At 45.2% G+C, this 21689-nt stretch overlaps 3 protein-coding genes across 29 annotated transcripts in view; 2 read left to right on the top strand and 1 right to left on the bottom strand.

The window, feature by feature from the left end:
* The window catches only part of UBAP2L (ubiquitin associated protein 2 like), a 43576-nt gene extending 39948 nt beyond the window's left edge, over nucleotides 1-3628 (bottom strand). For all 24 annotated transcript variants that reach the window (XM_067727922.1, XM_067727920.1, XM_067727927.1 and 21 more), the window contains exon 1: nucleotides 3510-3628. The gene's annotated coding sequence lies outside the window, so the exon portion shown is untranslated. The remainder of the gene's footprint in view (nucleotides 1-3509) is intronic.
* C2H1orf43 (chromosome 2 C1orf43 homolog) lies at nucleotides 3017-12565 on the top strand. Of its 4 annotated transcripts, none has more exons than XM_067727947.1 (7): nucleotides 3017-3071; nucleotides 4535-4636; nucleotides 8213-8330; nucleotides 8544-8597; nucleotides 9255-9421; nucleotides 9509-9567; nucleotides 11616-12565. In XM_067727947.1, the coding sequence occupies exons 2-7, from the start codon at nucleotides 4574-4576 to the stop codon at nucleotides 11809-11811; spliced, it is 657 nt and encodes a 218-aa protein (XP_067584048.1). In that variant the 5' UTR covers nucleotides 3017-3071; nucleotides 4535-4573; the 3' UTR covers nucleotides 11812-12565. The 4 variants fall into 4 exon arrangements, with proteins under 4 accessions (XP_067584048.1, XP_067584049.1, XP_067584047.1 ...); XM_067727948.1 differs by lacking the exon at nucleotides 3017-3071 and adding an exon at nucleotides 3831-4143 and having other exon boundaries at nucleotides 9509-9615; nucleotides 11616-11752; XM_067727945.1 differs by lacking the exon at nucleotides 3017-3071 and adding an exon at nucleotides 3836-4143.
* A 133-nt stretch (nucleotides 12566-12698) lies between these two features.
* Nucleotides 12699-16489, top strand: CFAP141 (cilia and flagella associated protein 141). Its single transcript, XM_067727949.1, has 3 exons — nucleotides 12699-13313; nucleotides 15388-15517; nucleotides 16070-16489. The coding sequence occupies exons 1-3, from the start codon at nucleotides 13102-13104 to the stop codon at nucleotides 16169-16171; spliced, it is 444 nt and encodes a 147-aa protein (XP_067584050.1). The 5' UTR covers nucleotides 12699-13101; the 3' UTR covers nucleotides 16172-16489.
* The last annotated feature ends 5200 nt before the right edge of the window (nucleotides 16490-21689 follow it).

Here is a 21689-nt window from a genome sequence, read left to right as displayed (position 1 = left end):
GCCTCTTTCTTCCTCCCTCAAGTTTCTATCTCTCAGTATGGTGTGGGGGCACGTATCAGCCCCAGTGACTTTGCCCAGAATCTCAGTTCCTTGGATAATAATTCTAACATGCTGTTTTTGTGGCTGCTTCTGTGGCTGCTTCTGTTGGTTTCCTAAGTTCACAGTTCCAAGAAACCAGAATTGCAATTCCCCTCCACCACTCACCTTAATATATAGAGAATCCCAAATTTGTCCCAAACCAAAAGCATCTAGCACAGAGTTTTATTTGGAAGAAAGTGCTTCTGGGAAGTCATTTTAAACTTGAGACATTATTGCCAGCAAGATGACTTTGTTGAGTCTCTAGAGACATGGAACACACAGGGCCTTCCCAAAACCAGATCAGTTTTGTTAGTAACACTTCTAACAAGCAAAGATTCTACTGAATTTAAGTTGCCTTCATTGATACTTTGTTTTATAATGCAATCTCAGCTGTTGCATTTAGTAAACAAAGAAAACATTCATCATATGATGGAGTGCTCAAAATAAGGTTACACTGCATTGTTTTACTCCCTGCCAAAGAGGACAAGTTTATACTTTTCTGCTCTATATTGAATTTTTTTTCATTAATGATACTTCACATAGGGTAATTCTAAGCTGCCCAGAAGACATTGATGGATTTGAGGGACAGGTAGGCTGGGCTTCTAAAGAAATATGCAAGGATTAATATTAGGAGACTGAATTTCACCTGTTTCTTGGGTCACAAAGAAAGCCAACTTCCCTGTGGATAAATTCTTCAGCCAGTTGGGTCAATATGTTACATAGGTCTTTGTTGTTTGATGCAGTCATTAAGAATTGAGTTTTACATTCCCTGTCACCAAGAAATATTTTTAAGGAAAGTTCATGGCTAATTTTTAACCATTACCTCTTCTCCCTACACAAATGTGCACAAAAAGGCCTGTAAATATGTATAGGTAGTACAGGATTATTTGATACACTGTAGTCCATTTTCCCAGGCTGCCATTATTGTCAAGTTCCAACACTTAATTTACAATAAACAAGTGTTATTCAACCAAGTACGCCTGGATTCAAATCAAACAGAAAAGGAAAAAATATCAGGCTTTATTATAATTGACTCTAAGATGAACATTCTAACATGGGAGTGGCCTCTCCTGTAACTTACAAATATTGATTGCTTTCTACTCATCATGTGATTTCAATTTGTGAGCATGAGTTACACTGTGGATATGAATTTCAGGACTACCTGTATGGACAACTGCATATACAGTACCAATCAATGTAAATACATTAAAAAGTCATTTTGAAAGCCACACAATTACTCAGGAAAGGGGAAAAAAAATCCTCCTAATCACTCTTGCTATTAGCTTCCACTTCTCTCTTACAAATGCTTTGAAATGTGTGACTAAGACAATTTTACCACCTAGGTAGTAACAACACTGACCAAAAGATCAAAAGTAAGTGATGTGGGATGGATCACTGGAGGGCACAGAATTAGTAGCCTTTTAGTAGCAAGCAGAGACACATACCCAGAGTTATCACAGTGGAGATGAGGAATCTTGTTAAGTACTCTTTCTTAAAACATAAAAATATTTAAGGGAAGTAGGTGACAAGTATTGGAGACCAAGGGAATAGTGCAGGAACAAATACAGATTTCAACACAAGAGTGTCCTTGACTGTTTTCTGAAAACCAGCTACTTAAAAAAATAGCCAGAGAAATTTTACAGAAAAAAATAAATAACAAGTATTTATTGAGTATCTACTATGTGTCCAATACTTTAGAAAATACAAAAGCAATATGACTTGGTTGCTGCCCTCAGGGAGCTTACAATCTAATTTGAGAAACAATTCAGAAACTATGAAGCTGGAAGGGGGGTGGGTAAGGCTTGCTACTTCGAACAGAGCAACTAATTCCCCTAGATGCTCTGTGGAAATGATCCCTGCATCCCCTTCCCCAACTTGAATCTAATTTAAAAAAGAGTACTTCCCAGTTAGGACACATTTGGCAACAAGGGGTTTTAAAAATCAAAATCCAAACAGTACATTTTAAGGCCTTTCATCATTAGTTTACATGCCAGCAACACTTCCCGACTTCCCATTCACGACGGAAATAATCACTGAGATAGTCTAATCTTTAAGGACAACGGTTGTAGGATCTCAAAGCAGTTTTAACAACCCATACACAGCCAAAACGTTTTACTTCTCCTGTATTTCAGGTTGTCACTGACCCTCATCACATCCCAGCAAGTCACATCAGACATCCATCCCCAAAGCAGAATATGGGTGGTGGAAGTGGTAGGGGAGAAGACAAAAAGGATTTCTCCATCTAATAATCAGGGACAATCAAAGGCAAAAGGGGTAACAATAACAACAAAAAAAAGGCCTGTTACTGTGGTGTTTTTCTTTCCACAACATCCTACACCAGAGATGGCTACATTTCAAGAACGGTGGAAAAGGAGCGGCCTCCTGTTTGTGACATCAGTTTGCAAAGCAATTTAAAGACTGTCCACAAGGTGAAGGGTCGAAGAAATTTGGAATTCCTGTCCCATTATAAGAAGAGTGAACACATACCCCACTGCTCTAATGACGTCCCTTAGGCGCAATATACCCTATGGGGGCCTTCAGGCCCAGCTTCCCAAATAACATCATTAATTGTTTGGAGTACCCAAAACTACAGTATGGAAGACAGAAAGCTAAAGACAGCAGCAAAAAAATATATTCCAAGAGCTGGAGCGGTGAGCAAGAAGGAAAGGTAATAAGAGGAGCTGACAAAGAGGCTGGAAACGGAGAGGGGACGCAAGCCCACGCGTGGAGGATGGGAGGCTCACCCCGCTCAGCGCCACATCGGGAGCTCCCGGGGCCAATCGCCTCCTTACCTCCCACCCGGAACAAATTAATCCTCCGCACTCCAAACTGAGGGCCACATGGGGGAGTTTGGGGCAGCTCCACCCCATCGCCCTTCCTCCCCCCCCCACACCCCGCCACCCCCAAACCAGGCCGGATCCGGATCAGAGGAGGCCCGCAGAGGGTTGGAAAAGGAGGAGGACCTCTCGTCTTCTCCACAGGCACCGGCCAGGGTACAGAGAGAGCCCTACCTCAGGCGGGGCCCAGGCCTAGCTCGCTCGCGCTCTTTCTCGCTCTCCCCCCTCTCAGGCTCTAGCCGCATGGCCCCCCCCTCCGGCTGCCCCAAGCCCCGCCCCGGCCACGCTCCCAAATCGAGGCCCCGGCTCTGGCGCGGCCCACTAGGCCGCGAACCCAACCATAAACAAAACCTCCAGCGGCCGACTCGGGGGGGGGAGGGGGCAGGGCTCGCAGGACTAGGAGGGGGTGTACAGTGGGGAACACACGGTGCGGGGGGGCCTACCGAGGGAGGGGGATACGGCGGGGGTAGGAGAGAAAGGAGGGAGGGTAAAAGGGGGATCGTGGATTTAAAGGGGCCGCGGACAATACCCGGCCCCGCCGCGCTGCCGCCGCCACCGCCGCCGCCGCCAACGCCGCTGCGCTCCCAACTTTACCTCAGTCTCCTCCACACTGACACCCCGGGCCGCGCCGCCCCTGTCACGTGATATAAGGTTCCCTCCTCCCCACCCCCCTCCCTCCTTTTCCCTCTTGCGCTCGCTCTCGCGCCTTCCCCCTCCCACTTGCCTTCCTGCGTCCCCCAGCACGTGACGTGAAAAAGGACGCGCACGCAAGCGTGCGCGTGCCACCTCGCCACGAGACACCTCATTCCGGCTCCGCGCATCCGCCCCGCCTCCTCCGCGGCGGCCCCGCCTCCACCACGTGACGCGCGGATAGCCTCCGTTTCCTCTTACTGGCGTAGTTCCGCGTCTCCGCACTCGTCGGTCCCGGTTGTCATTGCGTGCCTGAGTCACGTGCTGGGGGGAAGCGGGAAGGCGTCGTTCTTCTTTCCTAACCACCCCCCCGTCCGCCATGTTTTCAGGCCCGGTCAGCCTTGATCCTTCCCCGTAAGGAAATGGCCGGGGCGCTTCAGGGAACCCAGGCGCCGTTGCCTCGGCGCAGCCCGGGCTGACGAGGCAGGGCAGCGGGGTAAACCGGAGCGGTTCTGCGTGGGGTGGGGAGGCCATGGCGTCCGGCAGTAACTGGCTGTCCGGCGTGAATGTCGTGCTGGTGATGGCCTACGGGAGCCTGGTGAGGAGATTCCCCCACCCCATTTCCTGCTGTCGCCTCTGACCCAGTAGAGACCCTCCTCTTGAGCAGTTCCCGGTCCTCATTCTCCACCCACTCACCTGCGCTTTTTCTGGGCTTTGACTCCTATCCCAGGAGTACCTGGGAGCATAAGTCACCGACCGCCCCGCCCCTGGCCGAGAACCCTCCCCCTAAACCCTAGAATAAAGACCCCCAAGCCTCTACGCTACAGGCTTGTCTATGTCCACGCCATCGCTGACGGCCTTGCTTTGTCCCAGCTTATACCCCAAAGCATTCGTGAGAGGCCGAATTGAGGGATTTGAAATGAAGGCATGCCTTTTTTTGGTCTAACTTTTTAATTCTAGGTTATTTACTTCTCATATCTTTTGGACAGGTGTTTGTACTGCTATTTATTTTTGTGAAGAGGCAAATCATGCGCTTTGCAATGAAATCCCGAAGGGGACCTCATGTCCCTGTGGGACACAATGCCCCCAAGGTAGGTCCTTAAGTCATGAGATAGGCCCGGTTTTCCAGATCCATTAGGGCCCAGAATGAGATTTCCTTTGCCTTTAGAAATGACTTAATTCCCGTGTTTCCTTGTTCAGTTACCCATGTGTATATTAGTATATTCTATATTAGTATATTGAGCAATAAAGATCATCTTGGGTCTTGGCTTACCTGCTCACTGCCGTGGCACAGCAAGTAACTTATCCAGGGACTTCAGTTTCTGCATCTGCAGAATGAAGGACTTGGATGAAAATTCCCAACTCTCTATGGTATGATGTTTCCCAGTTCAATTTAAACTACCCAGTGTTTAATGTTTGGGGTTTTTTTTTTTTTTTTGATTTAGGATGGGGTTAGAGTGGTTAGAATTAGCCCCAGATCAGTGAGAAGGGTTGCCATTGCAAAACTTTAGATTTATAAGGGCCCCATAAATCATCTAGGTCTATCATTCATGTTACCAACTGAAATCTAAGAAAAGGAAGCAGCTTACTGGAGGACATACAGGAAGTGAATAACGAAGCAGTCTCTGTCTGTACTTTCTCCTTAGGTAATTGCTTTCCTTACCTTGGCTTTAAATATCTACTGTTGAAATTTTATTTCTATCCCATTCCTCCTTCCTGAGTTCCATCTTTGTGTATCCAATTGCCTACCTAACATTTCCAATTAGATGTCGGATAGGCATCTCAAACCTAACATGTCCTAATGCCCCACAGAACTCTTAATGCCCCCAACTGCCACCCCCATCCTGCTTCTTCCGCCTTACACTTCTGGGTAAAGGTTGCCTGCTGTCCATACCAACCTCCTTTTGTATGGCTCTTCCCTGATCACTGGGATCCAGCTACACTGGTTGAATTTCTTTATGTGTGCTGTCACTGTGGCCTAGAATGATCTACCTCTGGTTTTCACTTGGCTAGCTCATTTGATCTTTAGAACTTACCTCAAATACTATTTGCTACAAAGAGGAATGCTTATGACCCATTATAAAGTAGATCTTTGTTTTCAGATAGCATTTTACTACAAATATTCTTTTATGTTTATTTGTTTTTTTTTTTATGTTTATTTGTTTAATGCCTCTCTCTTCTCTAAGCTGTAAGAATGTATACACCATGCCAGTTATGTTCACTGATGTAGAGCCAGGGCCTACACATAGTAATAATTCATTGTTGAGTGAAAAGCAGGTTAGTGGGAGGGCTAGAGCTAGGACACAATTCTGTCAACTCCTAGAGCAATGTCCTTTCATTAACTAGTACTGTAACCCTCCTCTCATTGTTCTTTGCTGATATATTTCATGGAAAGCCTCAAAGATGATGTTGTGGCCTGAAACCTCAACAGTGCTTCCACATTCTCCCAGTTCTCCAAATGCCAGCTGCCTCCCATGAGAAGGATATAGGGTTAGTTTCCAGTATGTCATGAGCCAATCAAACCTTTGACTATTTAGGATCCCCCAACCTCAGACTAGATGAGATCAAGATTCCTTTTGCTCTAAAATGTTCTGGCTAAATTCTCATCCATTGCTGGTGGAAGTACAGACTAGTAAAAGTGCTTTGGAAAATATTGGGGTATTGTCTAGTAAGGTTGCAAATGTACCTAATCCATAGCCCAGCAATTCCACTCCTACCATAGAGAAATTAATTTTTGTTCATGTGTACCAGAAAACACGTACAAGAATACTCACAGCATTGTTTCTAATATATATTTTTTTAAAGCTGTTACTCTAAATGTCCATTTGAGAATGGATATATAATAACGTAATAGTATTCTGGAACACTATAAGGAATGAAAATAAACTGAAGATAAGTATATGAACACAAGTGAATCTCCAAAATACTTTTGAATGGAAAAAGTAAATCACAAACATGAATGAATCTCAAAACTATGCCAGGTGAAAAAGTGCCAGAAAGCCATTCACAAAAGAATACGTACTGTATGATTCCATTCCATTTGTATGGAATTCTAGAACAGGAGGAACTATATCGATAGAAAGCACATCAGTGTTCCCTGGGGCATGAAGCGGGAGGTTGCCTGCAAAGGGGGATGAAGAACGTTTTGGGGTGATGAAAGTGTTCTGTATCTTTTTTTTTTTTTTTAATAAATTTATTTATTTATTTATTTTTGACTGCATTGGGTCTTCGTTGCGATGTGCGGGCTTCTCATTGCAGTGGCTTCTCTTGTTGCAAGCACGGGCTCTAGGCACGCGGGCTTCAGTAGTTGTGGCACGTGGGCTCAGTAGTTGTGGCTTGCCGGCTCTAAAGCACAGGCTCAGTAGTTGTGGTACACGGGCTTAGTTGCTCCGCGGCGTGTGGGATCTTCCCGGACCAGGGCTCGAACCCATGTCCCCTGCATTGGCAGGCGGATTCTCAACCACTGCGCCAACGGGGAAGTCCAGTGCTCTGTATCTTGATTGGGATAGTGGTTGAATGGATGTATTCATTTGTCAAAAATTGTCAGACTACACACTTAAAATGGATGTATTTTATTGCGTGTAAATTAAACCTCAGTACAATTTATTTAAAACTTTAAAAGATAGGTTGCAGAGCAATTCAAAAAGTATTTTTCCAAAAAATATATATGTATATATTTTCCATTTGTATAAAGTTCAAAACCAGGCAAAGCTAAACATCTTCCTCAGGGTGATGTGATAAAACAGCAAAGAAAAATAAAACTTGAGAAGTTAAGGTTGGAGGTTGCATTCAATCGGGTGGACACACAATGCTTCCAAGTCATTGGTCATATTCCAGGTCATAAATTGGATAGTGCATACAGGTGTGCATCTTAATGAATTTTGTAATTAAAGTGTATATATATGTCAAATGTATTCTATGAATGACATATTTCACAATAGAAGTTCCTAAATGTCACAAGAAAATACTTGCTGGGACTCTGGCAACCCTCTTAAGATAGATGAATATGAAACTGTTAACAGTGTTTGCTTCTGGGTAAGTGGGGGTGACACCTTTCTTATCTTTTTGAATTACCTACTTAAAAAATTAAATGTGCTCTAGAAGAAAGCCTCTAGAAATCCTGTGGTCCACTAGGTAGGGATAGTTCCCAAACTTCTAAACCACATACAGCTCTTACAGGTTTTTAGAGTAGATTATGACCTCCAGTTGATGTCCATTTTTTCCCAGCTCAGGAAATTCTTTATGACACCTAACCAAGATTCTTCTAAATCCTGTCAAGGGAACTTCCCTGGTAGTCCAGTGGTTGAGACTGCGCTTCCACTGCAGTGGGTGCGGGTTTGATCTCTGCTGGGGGAACTAAGATCCCGCGTGCCACTCAGCGCCCCCCAAAATTTCAGTTGAAAATCAGAAATAATGGTGTAGAGCTTGAAGGAATTCTGGCAGGTTAAAAGATCTAGCTTAGAGACAGGCAGTTTGGAGAGGTTCTTAGCGAACCCAACCCCATTCTTTATTAAATTCTTGAGTCTTACCTGGCAATTTCATTAGCCAAATGAGCATTTTCTCTGCTTCTGTTGTCTTAGTTGTTCACCTGCTCTGCCCCATTTCCAGACTGATGGGAAGCAAAGTACAGACTAAGTGACTGTGTGTTCTTTTCTCCACACGAACAGGACTTAAAAGAGGAGATTGATATCCGACTATCCAGGGTTCAGGATATCAAATATGAACCTCAGCTCCTTGCAGATGATGACGCAAGACTGCTACAGCTGGAAACCCAGGGAAATCAAAGTATGTGGCATACTTTTGGAGGATACTTCAGTGAGGGGTCTCACAAACTCAGAATTCCTTTGCTCTCAGAGTTATAAACATAGCTGCTGGCAGACTCAGCAGCTGTGGGTCCTTGTTACTGGGTATATGTCAGATGTGGGAGGCTCTTTAAGCTTCCTGGAGTTTGGAGAATCTTTTGAGGGTTATACCTGAGACCAGTCTCTTTCTTAACAGATTGCTACAACTATCTATACAGGATGAAAGCTCTGGATGCCATCCGTGCCTCTGGTAAGGACTGCTCAGCAGCCGTTCCAGATCCTGAAAGCTCACCTGGGGAAGAGAGGGAGGAACCCACTCTATGTGTTAGAATTTGTCCTTTCTGCACATCTCCGGCTGGTAGGAATTTCCTAGTTTTGAGAGTACTGGGTTACTATTTTACCTAAGGAAAATGATGTATGTAAGTTGTTTTTCTCCAAAGAATCTGGATTTGTTTTGTTCTTTCTAGACCTTTAGTTTCATGAACTAGATGGTGGTACTTTGCTTGTTTTCCCACAAAAGACAGGCAGCATCTGCTTTTTCACCAAGCCTACTTAGATGGTTTTTGAATTCTTTTCTATATGACCATTGTCAGAAATGCTCTTGAATTTTTTTCATATGACCATTGTCAAAAATGCTCTATCTCTACCAAAACATAGTTAATACCTTAAACTATGGATAAATAGGGTAAATAGGAAAATGACACTATTGTGTGTCGTTGGTATAGTTTAACAGTTGTATTGCCACCACCATATGACCACTCAGACATAGCTCTATATCTCTGGTCTTCTGAATTCTCTTAGAATTTCCCCCCAACTCACTCATTGGACCTATTTGTAAGTTTGGGATATTAATTAGAAAGACTAAACAAATGGGAAAGGGGGTATCATTGTTCTATTATCTCCATAGAGATCCCATTTCATGCTGAAGGCCGGCATCCCCGTTCCTTAATGGGCAAGAATTTCCGCTCCTATCTGCTAGATCTTCGAAACACTAGTACTCCTTTCAAGGGTGTGCGCAAGGCCCTCATTGATACCCTGCTGGATGGCTATGAGACAGCCCGCTATGGGACAGGGGTAAGCCAGATGGCCACTTTTTCCTTCAGGGAACTAAAGGGACGCCCCAGACTGAGAGATCCTCATTCTTCCTTCCTCTTTCTTCAGGTCTTTGGCCACAGTGAGTACCTGCGCTATCAGGAGGCCCTGAGTGAGCTGGCCACAGTGTGAGTTTGGAGGGGAACATGTCAAAGGGAGCTGGTTAGAGAATACAGGTAGTGCTGGACTGTTCCCACAGTGAGATGACCTTCAAAAGCACTGTGAACAAAATCTATGATAACATAAGAGTTGTCAGGTCCTAGACTGTTAGAGCAGCTTCTTGCTCACATTGGAAAGCAGATGCTGCTCTACAAGCTAATAAGAGAAGTTTCTCCTACTATTGTGCATCTCTTTTTCTCTTGTTTTTGTTTTTTGTCCAACTCAGTAAAATGTCAGAATTGGTATAACCTATTACACCAATAAAGGGAATAAAATAAAGTTTTTCAGCACACAAAGATGCCTTCTCTTCAGGGCCCCAGTGTCATCCTTTTGTGCCTTGGTTCGATAAAAGAATTAAATGCCAACCATTTTTATTACCACTTAAAGTATCAGTAACCCTATCTGAAACAAAAGGTGTCACTAAAGAATCAGCTGCCGAGGGCTTGTGTTATAGAAGAGACATCATGATTTTTCTCTGGGAACTTTTTCTTTTTCCATTTATGTTATGGCCACATCACAATTCCTCTTTTTTTTTTTTATGTTATGTATTTTATTTATTTAGTTATTATCTTTTTTGGCTGTGTTGGGTCTTCGTTGCGGTGCACGGGCTTCTCATCGCAGTGTCTTCTCTTGTTGCGGAGCACGGGCCCTAGAGCATGCGGGCTTCAGTAGTTGTGGCTCTCAGGCTCTGGACTGCAAGCTCAGTAGTTGTGGCGCACTGGCTTAGTTGCTCCACGGCATGAGGGATCTTCTCAGACCAGGGATCAAACTCGTGTCCTCTGCATTGGCAGGCGGATTCTCAATCACTGCACCACCAGGGAAGTCCCTCACTGGGAACATTTTAAATACGTACTAACAAACCTTCATTATGTTGTTTATGCATATGTGTAACTGAAAGAGTAAAGAGGGAAAGCCAGTCTAGAATAAAAAGTTAGTTACCAGCCATGAAAAGAGTACATCTGTTTTCTGCTGTGTTGATTATGGCTCTTTCTCCGAAGATAAGGGGTATGTCTGTCCTGTCTTCTCTCTGTTCTTAAAAATAGACTACCTTGTTCTAAAGACAAAAGGTTCTAGTAAAAACTACTTAGAAAACTAATAAAAATGAACATGTGGAAAGGAGCATTTGGTCTAGAAGTCAGGCAGGAGGACTGTTCAAAATTCAGTTTCTTTGAAAGACGAATAGTATATGATTCCACTTATGGGAGATATCTGGAGTAATCACATTCATAGAGACAGAAAGTAGAGTGGTGGTTGCCAGGGGCTGGAGGAAAGGGGGAATAGGGAGTTGTTTAATAGGCAGAGAGTTTGTTTTACAAGATGAAAAGAATTCTGGAGGTTGGTTGCACAACAATGTGAATGTACTTAATACTGCTGAACTGTAAACATTTAAAAATGGTTAAGATGGTAAATTTTATGTGTATTTTACCACAATTTAAAAAAAATTTAGTTTCTAGAAAGTTTCAATGAGTATATTGAAGAGTAAAGGCTCTGAAATCTGACAAACTTAGGTTTGAATCCTAGCTGTCTGTCTCTTACTAGCTTTGTGACCTCAGGCAACTTACTGGATGGACCCTCAGTTTCCTAACCTGCAAAAGGGGATGATACCACCCTATAGGAATAGTGGGATGTTAGTAAATTACATGTTGGTAAAGCACCAGGTTTAATGTCCTAGTAAGTGCTCAGTAGTTAACTTCAATATTATTTTTTGTTATTCAGTTGTTTCAAGGGACTGGGAGTATATTAATGGCATGCACACGTTAGGTGGATCAGCAGAATTAAAAGTTTTCTTTAAGCACAGTGAAATGAAGAAGAGGTTGAGTCAGAGGCAGGGACTCAGTGGGAAAATTGGTTTCTCTGCTATTTCTAGGCTACCAGATGAGATTTTAGTAACTAGTTTATAAGGTAGGACAGAGACCATTTGTGGCTACAGCTGCATTTATAGGATGGATAAGCCTTGAATTGTTTTCTTCCATTAGTCCTCATTCTGTCCGTGACCTGCCCTCTTTGTTTTCTTCAGGGTCAAAGCCCGAAGTGGGAGCTCTCAGCGACAACATCAGTCAGCAGCCAAAGACCTAACCCAGTCTCCTGAAGTCTCCCCAACAACCATCCAGGTGACATACCTCCCCTCCAGTCAGAAGAGTAAACGTGCCAAGCACTTCCTCGAATTGAAGAGCTTTAAGGACAACTATAACACACTGGAGAGTACTCTGTGATGGAGCTGAAGAACTCTCACTGTTGATGAAGCCAGACAGACTGCAGTGTGCTTGCCAGGCAGCCCTCAGGTCAATCTGGCTCAGCAGCCCGGACTGGATCAGCTGAAGCTCTGGTTAAGTTCAGAGCTCTTAGAGTTCATGCCTAGAGATCATTCTCCCACCCTCTCTTACGGCCAGTTTCAGAACATCAGTTAAGACTTTATTTTCCCTTGGTAGCACTTTTCTCTGGAGTGGAATTCAGATGTTTTTCTTAATATTTCTGTTAAAGCTTCCTTAAAAATCCTCACTTGGTTTTAATCATGGTTCATCTGTCCTTTTCCAGACTATAAATAATCCCAAGGGTGAGAGTTGGGATGATGGGGCTTGGTGTCTTGTCTTCTGTATCTGTCCCTTCGAACACAGTTGAATGGGAACCATTTGGGTTTGAGACATCTAAGAGTTCATTGGTGGGAAAGGTATACAGGAACTGGTGGGGAGATTGGGTGAGGCCATGAGTGGTATGTGGAACAACTTACCCTGGTGCTCCACTTAAACCAGGATGTGTTGAAACATTAACACAACTTCCCTGGCGTGCAAGGATCTGCCTTCTACTTTCATTCCATACTGTCATGAATAAAGTGAAAAGGGAATATTTTGACACCTGACATAATCCCATCCCTCCTCATGTGTGGGGTAGCGTGAAGGAATGGTCAGACCAATATATTGGTCTGACTTTATATAAACTATTTAATAAAATGAACAATTAAAGAATAAAGCATATGATTCATTCCTTTATAGTTGTCTTTTAATAAAACAGGCATGTGATATGCTCTCTGGACCTAGAACCATACAGATACCCCTTGGGACCACAAAAGAAGAAATCCTGAAATGTGACTGTGGTCCTTGCTCATAGAATTGCCTGTGTCACTAATAGAAGGCTGGAGAACCAGGATTCCCTTCAGGTCTCCAGGGCAACAGGCCAGGTGACCAATCAACTCTTAGGCCTAGGCTCATTGTTGGAGGTGTAAGTGTTGCTATGACTACTGAAACCTTGGTGACTGAAAACAAAGTAGAGCCTGTTCAGTCTCCTGAGACTACATCAAGCAAGTCTGTAGACATGTCTGTGGAAAAGATGGTAAAAGTAGAAGTATGCAGAGTTGGAAAAGGGGCTGGTTTGGATGCGTTTCCCTGGATGAGGTTTCCAGATCAATTTACCAGAAATGGACAGATGTAACAGAAGGGTAGTAGCAGGAGTGGGAGATGTCTGGCACATAGTAGGTGTTCAGATATTTGTTGCATACTAACGACTGCATGTTACCTTTGATCCATTCTGAAAGGAGTAGGACTTTCTCCCCACCTCCCCTAGGAAATTGGCTACTCCCTGTCTCTAAAGGGAAAGGTCTATGTGTCTCCCACTATGATAGGGTACTGAGTGAGGTACTGGAGATCAAGGCAGATCAACAGAACTCCGTTTTCTTGCAGAGTTTTCAAAGGGCCCCGGGACTTAAGAAGATGGTGGACAGGTAATCTCTGCTTCTATCCCTTCCCTTAGCCTTCAGATTGACCTTTTCACCCTCCTGTCCTGAAGCCACTTCTGAGATTTGCTCCATCTTGTTAGGGGCTCCTGAAGAATGCAAACAGGTATGGGAGGGGCAAGAAGCAGTCCTTGTTCTCACAAGCAGAGATCAGCCTCGTAGTGCCCACTCGGTTAGGCTACGTAGGCAATGGTTATTGTCCCTGGCTTCCCATTCTCTGAAGGAAAATTGGAGCAAGTTTTTGTTGTTTTCTTTTTTTACTTTTTAAGGAAAATTCAAGTATTTGTTGCCCAGCATTGCACTAACCATGTGGTAGGTATGCAGTAGGTATTTATTGAATGAATGAATGAGAAAACTCAAAAGATTAGGCTGTATATCTCCATCACCTGGGGAGCTCTTTTCTTTGTTGTTGTTGTTGTTGTTTTTGCGGTATGCGGGCCTCTCACTGTTGTGGCCTCTCACGCAGGCTCAGCGGCCATGGCTCACGGGCCCAGCCGCTCCGCGGCATGTGGGATCTTCCCGGACCGGGGCACGAACCCGTGTGCAGGTGGACTCTCAACCAGTGCGCCACCAGGGAAGCCCGGGGGAGCTTTTTTAAAAAACACACGTCTTAACCCAGAAGATTCGAAGATGGTCTGGGATTAGATAGGATAAGCCTGTTTTTTAAGGTTTCATAGGTTATATCCAGAGGTAGCAAGGATGTGAGGTAACAAGAATGCATATAGTGTTAGTGGGAATCAAGATTGATGCAACCTTTTTTCTTTTAATTTTGTTTGTTTATTTTTGGCTGCGTTGGGTCTTCTTTGCTGCGCGCAGGCTTTCTCTAGTTGCAGTGAGCGGGGATACTCTTCATTGCAATGCATGGGCTTCTCATTGTGGTGGCTTCTCTTGTTGCGGTGCACGGGCTCTAGGCGCACAGGCTTCAGTAGCTGTGGCATACAGGCTCGGTACTTGTGGCTCACGGGCTCTAGAGCACAGGCTCAGTAGTTGTGGTGCACCAGCTTAGTTGCTCCACGGCATGTGGGATCTTCCCAGACCAGGGCTACAAACCCGTGTCCCCTGCATTGGCAGGCAGATTCTTAACCACTGTGCCACCAGGGAAGTCCCTGATGCAGCCTTTTTTATGAAGCCTTTTTTATGAAATCTATCAAAATTTTAAATTCACATATCCTTTGAACTGGCTACTCTACTTCTAGGAATTTATTTCACACACATATACCTGCAAAAGCACTAGAATGTACATACATGAGTATTCATGACAGCATTGTTTATGAAAATAAAAAAGCTAGAAACAACGTGTAGCTGGTTAAATTATGATACAAAAATACTAGACAGCCTTTAAACAGAACAAAGTAAATCTCTTTGTGCTGATACGGAAAGTCCAAATTGTTAAGTAATACTGCTTATGTAAACATATGATTTCATGTTTAAAAAAATTAAAAGATAACGCTGATATAGAGAAGTTTTCTGTAAGGATACACAGGAAACTGATAACTTTGTTGAGAAGGACTGGGGCAGAAGAATGAAGCTTTCACTTTTTGTTTAATATCTATTTCTGTATCAATTTAATTTTTCAGCCATCTGTAAAAAATACTTGATTTTTTAAAAAAATGTCAACAGGATTATCTGAACAGAGGATGTGTGTGTGTGTCTGTGTGTGTGTGTGTGTGTGTGAGACATACATATATTCCTCTTATATATTAGAAAACCTTAATTCAGACCTAGCCAGGACTGAGTATCACTGGTATGATGGAAGGAATTAATCCTTAGATTGGATTTGATACCCAGGTCTGCCATTAAGTGACCTTGGGCAACTCACCTGAACTTTAAAGTTTCCTTGTCTGTATAATGCAAAAATTAATATCTATGACACATGGTTATTATGATGATTGAGTGACATAATATACTAGGTTCTAAGTCAGTTCTAGTTATCCTTTCAAGGAGTTTGCAGTCTTCTCAGGATGGCACAGAAGTTCTGGTGAAGAAGCAGCCTCACTGATGGCGTTTTTGTCTCCACTCCTGACTTTAACCCATTCAACCCCTACCTTTCTGCCTGGGACAGGTGGCGTAATTCACACACTCACTGTCTGTGGCAGATGACATTAAGCCAGAGGAGAAACCCATATGCCATCCTAAGGATGCAGGACACTATGGTGCAGGAGTTGGCACTGGCCAACAAGCAATTACTGATGGTGAGTTCTAGCAAGGGTGACCTGAAGTTTCAGCCCCTACTGCCCTGTGCCTTTGCCCACTGGGATTCCCAAGCTCTTAGTCTCTGCCGTTATACCAGAGCAGCAACTCTTTACCTGTAAAACCAAAGCTCCTTTTCATTGATTCTTTGTATCCAGTTGCAGAGTCCCAAACTGAAGTCTAGTCTTTGCTCCTCTCGCCTTGGTAAGACTGCTTCTTAGTGCCTAATACCTGCCTCTTGGAACCTCTCTCTCCCTGGAGTCCCCAGTTGCTGTCATGTCACCATCTTTGTATCCAAGGTGCCTAGAAAAGTTTCTGGTTCATGGTATGTTCTCAGCAAATATTTGCTGAACATTGGAGCTTCACCCATGGGGAAAAAAAATGGGTAGGCTTCCCCTCCAATGGTTCAGCCTCTATGCTACTGCCTAGCTTATGTCACAGCTAAGTCCAGATCCAAGAGAACACAGGTGATGGGAAAGCAACCAGGGAGAAAGAATGAGAAAGGTGGGTAAACGGAGGGCAAACATGACACTCTATTCTCCCCTCCCCACCAGGTCCGTCAAGCTGCCCTGCACCAGCTGTTTGAAAAGGAGCATCAGCAGTACCAACAGGAACTAAATCAGATGGGCAAAGCTTTTTATGTGGAGAGACTCTAATGGCATTTGAAACATTGTCCTTCCATTCTCACCATACCTGCTAACCTAGATTTCTTGAGCCCCACCACCTTCAGTTTCCTTCCCAAAACTCACCTGGATCTAGTTATGTGCCCAGGACTCAAGACAGTGCTCCAACTCTCACCTCTGGTGCCCCTGTCAACCCCCTGGTGCTATAGGGGAAACAATCTATGAAACAATGGTAAAAACAAGAGTGACGCCTTGTGGTCAGAATGACATATGCAGTGTTGATGTGAGTGGGGGGAGGGGAGGTAGATAGAGGCACAATGTGAGAAGCGAATCCTGATTTGGTTTAACAAATAAAGCTAGTTCTTAAAGGTTCAAACCTGGACTACCGGCTCATTCTTTCAGCCCTAAATCTTGATCTGTTTCAAAAGTGCTTATTCACAGCTGCCATAATCTTAATAGAGCTTTCTGGATTTTGCTCACCACCTCTCTGATCTCACTTCCACTGATTTTTTCTGTATACTTGGACAAATAGCTCTGAATATGGCTATTAATCCACAGGTACTATGGTGCTTGATGTCAGTAGGCCTGGATTTTAGGTTCTGACTTGGCAGTTATTGTGAGACCTTGGACAAGTCTCTTTCATCTGGATTTCTGCCTGAATTCCCACCTTGGCAAAATAACGGGGTTCCAGACTCAAATGCCTTCAGGAGTCCGGCAGTTATAAGGGAATAAGGGATGGTGGGATTTATGGGGGACTGGAAAGAGCATGTGAAATCTAAATGCATTCAAAATTCTTAAAAGTACTGATTAATCATTTGCATCTATAGGCCATAGAGAACTTTACTTATAAAGATCCGCTTTACATACAAATGACATCTCAAGCCAGAGAGACTCCCACTCTGCATCCAGTAACAGGTGCAGGAACACGCCCTCACTCTCTGATGTAATTGCCACGTACGTACTTTTCCCTGTTCCCTCACCTTGCCATCTGCATGCTCATTGGTTACTCATCCTTTCCACACTGATGGTTTCCTGCCCTCAAACTCCATGTGGCTCTGTCTGCACTGCAAAACTCGCACCTTTTCTTTCCCCCCTCCCCCAAGTCTGCCTCTGTCCTTCAATATGCATTTTTCATCTTAGCTCAGAGCTTCTCCTTCCTCCTTTCCCTACACACCCCACTGATGAGGAGCACAGAGAAGCAGCAAGGTATAAAGAGAAAAACACACACTATGGAGTCAGGTGTGCGTTCAAAGTCTGACTTCACCTCTTAATTGTGTCACCATGTGTAAGTTACTTCTCTGAGCCTCAATTTTCTTTTCTGAAAATGGGGATAATACCCATCTCAGAGGAACATTATGAAGATTAAATAAGATTATGTAGAGAGCAAGCCCAGCGCTTGGCACGCAATAGGTATCCTCCTTCTTCCCTCTTAGGAGACTTCCCTGTGACCAAGCCCTTCACAGGTCCCCTACTGGCCCCCTGGCCAGCCCCCTTATGCAGCTCAAATGTCATTCTCCATCCCAGGCCTGTCTTTCTGTTCTATATATCCATTCATCCTCCAGTCCCCATCAGCCCTGCTTCCCAAGCCGTCTTATCTTTAGTCAATAACTACTCAAGTGTTGTGACACCAAACAAGACACGGAGCTCACAGGCTGGTCAGAGAGGCAGGCGTTGACCAAATCATGACAGGTATGATGAGAGTTTTATAGGAGAAAAACCACACACATGTCCTGGATTTGACCCGCAAACCTGGCTGAGTCTCCCATTCCTTCTGCCTGTTCCCCCGCCCTCTATTCCCTGCGGGTCCACCTTGCCTTCACTCCTTTTATCTTCCCTTGTATCTGTCTCCCAGCTGCCCCCCCGCCTCTTATATATGACAGCATAGCCTGGCGTTAGGAGAACAGGCTTCCACATGTCAGAGCTGGGTTTGAATTCTGGCTGTCACTTACTGCCTGTGTGGCCTTGAGCACGTAACTAACTTTCTGGGTCACGGGGTTTTTTATATGTAAAATGGAGATAACGCCTACCCCACTGGATCACTGTGGAGATTAAATAAAGCACTTAGCAGAGAAGTGGCATATAATATGCAATAAATGCTAAGTCATAATGATGTTTTCCTGCCCTGTGATAGTCTTTCTCTTTTTATTTCCTCTCCATTACCTGGCTGCCCGCCCCCACCTCCCACCACACTCTCTCATCAACCCCTTTTATTCCTCTTTCCTCTGTTCATTTGGGCCCACAGAATGCCCAGCCCCCTCTGCCTTGATCCCTGACCTTGTCCTCTCTCCCCAGGGCTTGTCAGTGCCAGGCTGGCTCCAGTATTGGCAGTCTGGCCCCCTCCGGAGCCCATCTCCTCTGATCCTCTCTGCCTACTCTGTCCGCTCTCATCACATCAACTGAGTAGTTCACCCCATCATACCCACGCAGCCCCTTTTCCCTCTGTGGCTGGTGCCTTACCCAACTCCTCAGGCTCAGAAGGACTCAGTCTTGCTTGAAATGGCTACACAGAAGTTACTTCCAGGAGAGCTAGAAAGCTTTCATCAAAGGCAATCTGAGATTTCGGCCTGGATATGCCATCCTGTCAGTCTCCTCCTAAGAGAGCTACTCGTCCCCTACGTCAATGTTTCCTGTCTCTGCCTCTGTTTCCCCAGTGCCCCAAACACTAAAGTCCTTTCAATTCCTGCTAGTCCCTTTTCCAGCCTCTCTCCCTCCAGCCTGTGGTTCTCCAGGACAATCAAGGTTCCCAGAGAAGGGAACTAGAACTTGGGGGAGGGGGTGTTAAGGATAAAAAGGAAGGTCAAGAAAGTAAAAATTACACACAGGCTGAAACCCATAAGACAACACCACAGGTGCCTACCTTGGAGCTTGTATGCCCATTTGTTAGTCTTCCTCTGGAAGGTAAGAGCCACACAATAGGAATTGACTGGGGCTTGGGACAAGCTATCGATCTAGACCAAGGGCACTGTCGAGTTGGCATATGTGTTTGTGTGTGTGTGTGTGTTGAGGGGGTGTGGAGGTGTCCAGCCTAATGGGAACAAGGACACATGGAACAGGCCTGGGGGCTGAAGCAGAGCATCCTCCTCCCACCCCACACTTCCACCCAAGCCCCCCACCCCACCAGTGTAGCTATAACTCGGGCTCCTTTCTGCCACAGTAGAGAGAAGAATCTGCCTGCCACATGACATTCAACAGACCTGGTTCTCTTCAGAAGAAAAATCTCCCAGAAAAGCAGGCACCAGGCTGGATCCCTGTGAGGGAAGACCATGAGAGAAGCCAGCCCAGGAGCTTGCGTTGTAAAAAGCCCCAGAAGAGGAGGAGAGTCCCAAGGACTGCAGGCTGCTTCCTGGCAGAGGGGGTTTCCTCCCTCCCTTTGATCTCCTAAAATCTTACTTCTAATTCCGCCAGGCGGGAGAGACCATATTTCTTCTCTGGAGCCCAGGTTGGAGCCTGCTAGTGAGACAGGTCACTCTTCTCTTCTGGACACCCAAGGGTGGCTTTAAGGAGGATGCCTGGAGGACATGGGGAGAAGGTGAGAAGGGACAAGATGGTGGGAAGAAGCAGCCAAGCCTTCTGGAAGTTTCTCATGGCTACTAATCTGTCATACTTAAGAGCAGGAGGGTTCCAGGAAGGTGTCCGCTGAAAGGCTGTCAGCAGCCTTGTGTGGGTGTTGGAAAGGGAAAGCAGGATGTGCAAGTCCTCACCCCCACTCTGGCAAAGCCTTGGGGCAACAGGAGGGGAGTTGAGAACAGGTGGCAAGGTTGATGAGGACCTGCTGACACTGCTGATCCTCTGGGCACTGGGGCCGTGACATGATAGGGAGAAGCTCCGTGTTGGAGCTTTGGGGAAGAATAGGTGCCCAGATGCGGAGCCCTGCCAGATATTCTTCCTGGTTTAGGCCAGTGTGATCCAGCGAAGGCCAGGCACTAGTAGGAGAGGAGCTGGGACCGGGATGGCATGAAGAGAAGATGAATAAGAGCCGGCTGTCTTGGGAGGCAAAGAGCAAGGGGTCAGTGCCCTTCCCCAAGGAGATGGCTCTCCATCTAGCCATGCTTGGTGCCTGGTGTCTCTGCTCTGTCCTTTCTTTGCAGTGGGGAGGAAGGCAGAGGACCACCAAAACTCTCCTGCCAGCTTCTGTGTGATATGTTTGATATTGGGTTGTTTAATTAGGAACCAACTAAATGTCAAACATATTCTTACAGCAGTAGGCAATTTAGCATCACACTCTTTCCTACCTCAACCTCTGGGGCTCTGGGGCTCCTGTCTTTTTTACTGAATCTCTTCTCTCCAGGACCCCTTTGGAAGACCAGTCGCTGCAACCTATGTGGATTTCAGTCTTGAACTGGAGGGCTAGTGTGGGAGCAGGAGAGAGGTGAAGTCTGAGTATCAAATCTTCCTATACCTTTCCCTTATACTAGAAGGGATATGGCTCTGATCTTTTCCTGTCCTTGTATTTTTCTCCTCCTTATTCAATCCCCCCACCTTATTATCCACTGCTTCCTGTCCCTGGGACTCCCTCATTCTGTTCCCTAAGGGCAACAGTAGGGGTCTTCCGTTTTTCTGCTTTCCTTCAAGAGTCAGCTGATGGTCTATCTGCGTATCTACCTCTATTGACTGGAAGCTCTCCTGAGTGGACTCCAGTTTTGCCCTCTACGCTGGTGGGTGTTTCAGTCACCCCATTGTTGGGGCCTAGTATTAATACTACCCATCTATCCTTGACATAATGACTAATTAGAGCCATTTATATTTTTCCCTGTTAGCTCTGGTCACCTTGAACAGTGCCCACCTCTCCCTGGCATATTGTCAGATTGTATGGTGCCGGTGTCTGGGATTAACTGCCACCTGTCAGTAGCAAGCCTCCAAGTGGAATGAACATGGCCTGGAACTAAGCCAGGGGAAACAGAGTGGGTAACGATGACGATTATCATGATGAGTGGGGAGAGTTAAGAAGGGAGCAGAGGGTGAGGAGAAGAGAAGAGCAACACAGACCTTGGTCTGTGTGGCTATAAAAGCTCTATTTAAAGATCACTATGGGGAAATGGAGAACATTATCCTATCTGGATTACTCTGACCATCCCCCCGCTTTCCTCCCCTGGCCCCACCCGCTTGAAGCTCTGGGATGGCCTTCTAGATCCCAACCCTACCCTCTTTCTCCATCCCTGTGGCTCTTAAGGGGGAGGAATGATGTCTCCCTGCCAATTAGAGACTCTCAAAATAGCACAGTAATTTGATCTGGGGATCTGGGGGAATTGTCAAGATCATGAGTGGCCTCCCCTCTTCACTGTTGCTCAAGCTCCCTGAATACCAGGAATCAAAAGGTAAAACTCAACCAGTGGAATTTGATTAGCATCCAACACAGTCTGGGTGAGAGTAAGGGGGACGCTGAAGGGCAACTAGGAGCCTCTGGGTGAAAACTACCATTCTAGAATTGCCAAAGTACCCTTCTCTATTTCAATGTCCTCCCCTTCCCCCTCCCTTCTCTTTTAAAATACCCATAGAGCTGCCCAGAGTGAGTGGAAAGTTTCAGGGTCAGGGAGAACCTTTCCCCTCCCCC

This window comes from Pseudorca crassidens, chromosome 2, assembly GCF_039906515.1.
Source record: "Pseudorca crassidens isolate mPseCra1 chromosome 2, mPseCra1.hap1, whole genome shotgun sequence".
In the NCBI taxonomy this organism is placed as follows: Eukaryota; Metazoa; Chordata; class Mammalia; order Artiodactyla; family Delphinidae; genus Pseudorca; species Pseudorca crassidens.
This window is presented reverse-complemented; position numbering and strand designations above follow the sequence as displayed.

Coding starts and splice junctions, on each gene's coding strand:
- C2H1orf43 (XM_067727945.1), top strand. CDS start 4,078: ATGGCGTCCGGCAGTAACTGGCTGTCCGGCGTGAATGTCGTGCTGGTG. Junction 4,144..4,534: donor TGATGGCCTACGGGAGCCTG/GTGAGGAGATTC, acceptor TCTTTTGGACAG/GTGTTTGTACTGCTATTTAT. Junction 4,637..8,212: donor TGGGACACAATGCCCCCAAG/GTAGGTCCTTAA, acceptor CCACACGAACAG/GACTTAAAAGAGGAGATTGA.
- CFAP141 (XM_067727949.1), top strand. CDS start 13,102: ATGTTACCTTTGATCCATTCTGAAAGGAGTAGGACTTTCTCCCCACCT. Junction 13,314..15,387: donor CTTAAGAAGATGGTGGACAG/GTAATCTCTGCT, acceptor TGCCTGGGACAG/GTGGCGTAATTCACACACTC. Junction 15,518..16,069: donor CCAACAAGCAATTACTGATG/GTGAGTTCTAGC, acceptor CCTCCCCACCAG/GTCCGTCAAGCTGCCCTGCA.